Below are 6,348 nucleotides of genomic sequence, written 5' to 3'. Positions count from 1 at the left end.
CAACATGAATTTTAGGCCTTCTTCAGATTTTTTTTATCCTTTTTTGTATTTGTTCTTCTATCTTAGTAGTGTTGAGAGATTTATCTTCTAGCTTACTAGTTCTAGCTTCTATCTCTTCAATTCTATTCCTTTGCCCTTTCAATGTCTTGTCCATTTCTGATATTCTATTAATTGTTTGGACCGCTTTCTGTAGGTTTTGAATTGTTTCCAATGCTGTATCTATCTTACTTGATTGTTCCTGTAGCACTTTTTGACTTCTTCCTTATTTTTCTCAACTGCATTGTATAGTGTTTTGATACCTTTTATAATCATTTTTAGGAATTCCTTCTCAGGCATTTCCAAAGCCTGCCCATCTTCTAGTATGTAGTGTAGGTCTCCTTCCAGCTCATTTGCCTCAGTCACTTTATCTCGTTTCTGGACATGTGCAGATATGGTCATAGGGTTTTCAAGGAACAACTGGTGGGTTTGAACTATTGACCTTGTAGTTTATAGTCCTACAGTGCCACACCAGGAGTACGCCTTCCTCTGTAGACTTAGCAAAATAGTTAAATTATGCACGAATAAAATGTAAATACTTACCAGATCACCCTAGAGACCTGTGCTAGCTTATTTACTCCACAGATACTTTTAAAGGTCCCTTCTATATAGCAAAAGAGTTCTGTTAGTGTAGAGGTTACGAATTGAGCTGTGAACCTTAAGTTTAACAGTTTGAAACTGCTAGCTGTTTTTGGGGGAAAAAGATGAGGCTTTCTGCTCATGTAAAGATTTATAGCCTTGGAAACCCTGTACCAGGGTCACTATGAGTCAGAACCGACTTCACGGCACAATAACTATATAGCAGGAGTCCTGGTGTGGTGCTGTAGGATAAAGCACTGGACCACAAGGTCGGTTTGAACCACAAGGTCAGCAGTTCAGACCCATCAGCCACACTTTGGAAACACTGCACAGGATCACTATGAGTTGGAAGTGATTCAATGGCACTTAACAACAACAATTATGTAGTAGGTACTCTTAAAGATGTTGGGTATACAGAATGAGTAAAACATTAACATATGTGCCCTCCTAAAATTTCTCTTTTAATGGATATGGAGTAAGGCACACTAATAAAGAGAATAAAGAAATAAAGTTTTTTAATAGGGTAATATAATGTCTTAATGGTGGTAAGTGCTGTGGGGAAAACAAAAGCAGAAACAATAATTATGGGATGGAGCATGACATATTTAAATGGAGAAGCCAGGGAAGGTCTCACTGAGAACTCATTTGTTTTAATCCTGGAAAAGGTGAGAGGAGCAAGACATGCCAATCTCTCATAATATTGCTATATTATGTTGAATTATTATTCCTAATATTGGGTTGAGAAGAAAAGAATGTGTGTTGACATTTTCTGAACTACATCCTAGAAAAGTTTTTCTCTAACACTTTATATTTTATAAGGTCTCAAAATTGGTATTGTTATTATTGTATTATTTGGTGCCATCCCAGGCTGTGAACTGAACAGAATTGGAGTAAATTCTTTGGTGTATTACATAGCTACTTTCATAAAAGCCGATTTACTTTGGGGATAGGGGAAGTGGGTGGACAAGCCCAAATGAAGAAAGAACAAGCTATATATTATTATTTTAATTTCTTTTCCGCATTTTCACCTGGGAATTAAATAAAGATGTGCTGTCATTCAGTGCTTTGAACCACTTTTGTTTGTTTTAGTTTTCCTTTGTTTTAGTTCCATTTTAGCCTGTCTGCTATGTGCAAGACATTTAGCCTTTTTTAAAGTCTTATATTTCTGTCCCTTGTTTTAATAGCTGTCTGGTATGTGCAAGAAGTTTAGAAAAGGAAATTAGCCTTTATGTTCTTTTTTTCTTAGTTAGGGGTGAAGAGAATGGGATCGATTGCAATCAAGGGGACAAGCCTTCAGATCGTGGCAAACGAACTCGTGGTAGTAGAGGTAAGTACAGAGTAAGGGGAAAGTAAATGCTTTTGATCTGAGGGAAAAGCAGGCTTTACTGGGCTCTGAGTACAAAGGCAGTTTCTTTTGATAGAATGGCTAATCTTGTGAAATCTTTTGATTCATTTACTGATGCCTATGAATGAGCTGTTGGGATTTAGTAGTTTTGAGGAAACCTATTGGTGATTTTCAGATGAGTGGAGAAAGTCCTTTATATCAATAATTTAAAGCTTGAAGCTCTGTGACTAAAAGTCACTATTAAATATACGTATATTGGGCTTTGACAGATGTGTTTTACCCCTATGTGATACTGGTTTTAAAATTGAAATGATTGGTTTCCTATTTCATTTTAAAGTGTTCTCTGGTAGAGATCATTTCTTACAGTTATCAATTCAGATGTCATTAAGTCACTTTAAGAATGTAGTTTCAGATATGAAGTTGTGAATAAATTTTCTTAGGGTTATAAAATCAAGATATGTAATGTAATATGCAGACTTCATTTAAGTATATTGGTAGTGCATCCTGAACTGACCTCCGTTTTGCTTGATGTATTGTTCAAGAGAAGTTGGGGCTGTTCTCCAAATGAGCATTTCATAGTGGCACCCTTTTTTTTTAAAATCAGAAATATTAGAGTAGAAATAATGTAGGTAATACATATACTACCAGTGCCCTTTGTTGTTCATTCATTCAACTGTTATTTTAAACTACTCTGTGGGCCAGAGTTAAATGATTTCCAGAGATCAGAAAAAGTGAAGATTATGTATTATTAATTTTCAAGGCACAATCAAAATAAGTTTGGCATTGTTCAACATATTAACTATAATTTCTATTTCTAGCCTTGGAAAAAAAAAGATCATTTTCAAACATTTGTAAGAATCGAGAAAGTAGCTAAAAGAGCTTTTATATACCCTTACATATTCAACAACCTTTAAGATTCTTGTCACATTTTCTCTGTTCCTTCCCTTTCCCTTTTCTCATTCCTCTAGAAGTATTTTGAGGACAATTTTTGGCACATTTTACGCCTAATTTAGTAAGCACCTCTGAAAAATTTGCATACTTTTATACATGACCATAATGCTATTGCTGTTAAGTGCCTTTGAATTGGTTCCGGCTCATAGTGACTGTTTAGGGTTTCTGAGGTATAACTGATGGGTTTGAACTACTGACTTTTAGGTTAGCAGTCCAGTACTTATCTTATGTGCCACATTAGAACTCTATAATCACATTATCACATCTATTCCAGACAGCATTGTACCTCCTGTGACACCATTCAATTTCAATTTGTCATTCCCAGCATTGTTTTGAAACATTTTGTAATCATTTTTCTGAATTCCTTCTTAGACATTTCCAAGGCCTGCCCTCCTTCCAGAATGGAGTCCAGGTCTACCTCTAGGTCACTTGTCTCAGACGTTTTATCTTGTTTCTGGACATGTGCTGATATGGTCATCTGCTTTTGCTTCTTGGACATGTTTAATGTTTATCTGTGGCCTTAATACTTGAGTATGTGTTTTGGTATTTTTTTTATGCTTTCTGATTGCTTCCCGGAAGATGTGATCAAGATGTGGGCTTCTCTTTTTATTCTTCTTATTGCTTAACTCAGAGTAACTTTCAAAGGTGTTGTCTGTTTCCCTGATATATGGCAGTTGGATATATGCCTGGGTTTTGGTGTTTTATAGAGTGTGATTGTAGTTTGACTATATGGTAGCAGTTGCTGACTCATCTTGGGAAATATAGGGAGAGAAAGAGTTCCCCAAAGGTAGAAGGGGGAGCATAAAACAGCAAAACGGCACCAACAAAAAAAAACAAATAAGAAAAAAAACACACACACACAAAAAAAATCCCAAAAACAGCAACAACAAAGTAGACTGAATACTGCACTCTATAATCACAGAAAAGGGGGAGGAGGGAGGGAAGGAAAAAAAAAAAAAATCTGTAGCCTAAAATGGGTATGACTTTAATGTCCTCTCTTCAGCTTCTTGCTTTCAACGCTGCCTGAGAGATTTCAAGATGCTACTGTTCGTTGTTATGCTATACCTCAGACTTTAATTTTCGGTCTGTTTTGTTTTCAAACTCTCTTTCACTCTCTACAGCCATGTCCTGCCCTATTCCGTATTTAAAAAAAACACAAAAAAATGTTCAGGGCCTGCTCTTGGGCTGAGTATCTGTGCGCATGCGTGACAGAAGAACCCACCAGTAGTGAGGGTGGGGGGTGTCCACTCGCTTAGGCTCTCCGTCTAGCCACCAGAATGGAGGTACACAGTCAGTGGGGGTGCTAATGACCAGATACAAAAAAAAAAAAGAAAATCAGAACAAAGCAAAATTGACAAAGTGTAATGTTCACCTTTGCTCCATTTTTCCATGGTGTTTCTGTTCCCTCGCTTGGTCTCGCCCAAGATGTCAGCTACGGGCCTCCAAGCCCAGCAGGTTAAAAAATATACGATTTCTTCCTTTAGCTTCAAGTTCCAGTAGGTGAAAGCCTTCAGACTTAAAAAACATTCCTAGCTCTGTGATTCCGAGTTTTATAGCTCTGCCCTGGATCTGCTTTGCCAGGTATTCTGTGGTATGGCTGATGGTGAACTTCACTGTACCACCATCCTCATTCCCAGCATTCTAAAACATGTAATTGTCAGATTCAATATGGCCAATACATTTCAGCTCATTAATGTCTAGGATATCAATGTTTATACATTCCATTTTTTTTTATTTTACAGTTTCCAATTTTCCTAGTTTCATACTTCTTATATTCCACATTCTGATTATTAATGGTTGTTTACAGATGTTTCTCTTTATTGTGAGTTGTGTCCTATCAGCAAAGGACGGACCCAAAGGCTTTTCCTTCATTCATGACATCACGGTCAATTTTACTTCATATGATTCAGATTCCTGGATTATGTGCTCAGCATACACATTGAATAAGTATGGTGAAAGAATAAAATCCTGGTGCTCACCTTTCCTAATTTTAAACCATTTGGTGCTCCCTTGTTCTTTTCAAGCAACAGCCTCTTGGTCTACCTACAGGTTTTGCATGAGCACTAGTTATTGTTCCAGAATACTTAGTGTCCGCAATGTTGTCCGTAGCTTGGCATCCACACAATCAAAAGTCTTTGAGTAGTCAATAAAGCACAAGTATACATCTTTCTGATATTCTCTGTTTTCAGCCAACATCAGTCTGATGTCAGTAATGATATCTCTTGTTCCTTGTCCTCTTCTGAATCTGGCTTGAGCTTCTGGAAGTTCCCTTTCAGTATATGGTTTATTTTGCAGCCATTTTTGTATTTAGCAGAATTTACTTGCATGCGATATTAATGATATTGTCCTATGATTTCCACATTCCGTTTGGTCACCTCTTTTGGAAATGGGCACAAAAAAATGTGAATCTATTCTAGTCAGTTGGTCAGATAGGTGTTTTTCAGATTTCTTGACATAGATGGTTGAGTGCCTCCAATGTGCGTCATTTTGTTGGTAGATTTCAGTTTGTATTCTATCAGTTCCCAGTGCCATGGACTTCTCCCTTCAGGATCATTGGCTCTTGATCATATGCTACCTCTTCAAATGGTTGGACATTGACCATTTCTTTTTTAGTACAATGACTCTGTGTATTCCTTCCATCTTCTTTATTATTTTTTTTAAAAAAGCTTTTATTGTGGAGTGATTGTTTATATGGGAGAACATAGGTTTTGTACTCATCCTGGTATCTTTTGTTTCATTGCAATAATTATAGCCCCCTCCATGCATCATCATTTAAACAACCAAAGGGCACATTCTGCAAGCCAGCCTCCTGGCGACCAGCATGTAACCTTTCTCTTTCCAATGAGTCTGGAGTCCTCAACTGCTCTATCTCTGCATGCCATAACCTCTGCCTCCATCTCTGGTGTTGCTGCTTCTCTGGTTAGTGTACCAAGTTCTGCTCATGCTCTTCTATTTTGATAGTCTAGAGTCCTCTGTTCCTGGAGTAGAAGATTAAATACTCCCCCATTTTTGTTACAAAACTTCTAACTTTACAGTTAATGAAAATTGCAATTAATCATGATTATAATTACTTACTATTGAATCAAAAGAATCCTATCCCCATCTCCTTTCACCAGACCTGTCTAGACAAGATAAAAACTATTCAGTGGGGATTCTACCTTCCCCACACACTCTGAAACTAAACTCCCTCTTGAAAACTTAAAAACTAGTCACTTCCTGCCTTTATAGCACCCCCATTTTAGGTAGCCAATTGTCTAAGTTGCCCATCCCTATCAATCCTGAATACTAAAAGGATAGGCTTGATGCTTGATATGAAGACTCCTTCCCTCTCATTTGGTTTTTTGATCTACTACATCCATAAGTATAGGTCAAGCTCTGTTCGAAAGGGCTAAAAGGGACAGAGATGAAGGACGATATATGCACAGCCTTGGAACAGG

General features: G+C 37.3%; 1 protein-coding gene across 4 annotated transcripts in view; it reads left to right on the top strand.

The window, feature by feature from the left end:
• UBAP2 (ubiquitin associated protein 2) overlaps positions 1-6,348 on the top strand; it is a 117,796-nt gene that overhangs the window by 33,741 nt on the left and 77,707 nt on the right. For 3 of the 4 annotated variants that reach the window (XM_006863038.1, XM_006863037.1, XM_006863039.1), the window contains one exon: positions 1,862-1,942. The exons of the other annotated variant lie outside the window; for it this stretch is intronic. In XM_006863038.1, coding sequence (XP_006863100.1) covers positions 1,862-1,942 — 81 coding nt within the window. The remainder of the gene's footprint in view (positions 1-1,861; positions 1,943-6,348) is intronic. 4 annotated transcript variants of the gene reach the window in all.

This window comes from Chrysochloris asiatica, unplaced genomic scaffold (assembly GCF_000296735.1).
Source record: "Chrysochloris asiatica unplaced genomic scaffold, ChrAsi1.0 scaffold00053, whole genome shotgun sequence".
In the NCBI taxonomy this organism is placed as follows: domain Eukaryota; kingdom Metazoa; phylum Chordata; class Mammalia; order Afrosoricida; family Chrysochloridae; genus Chrysochloris; species Chrysochloris asiatica.
This window is presented reverse-complemented; position numbering and strand designations above follow the sequence as displayed.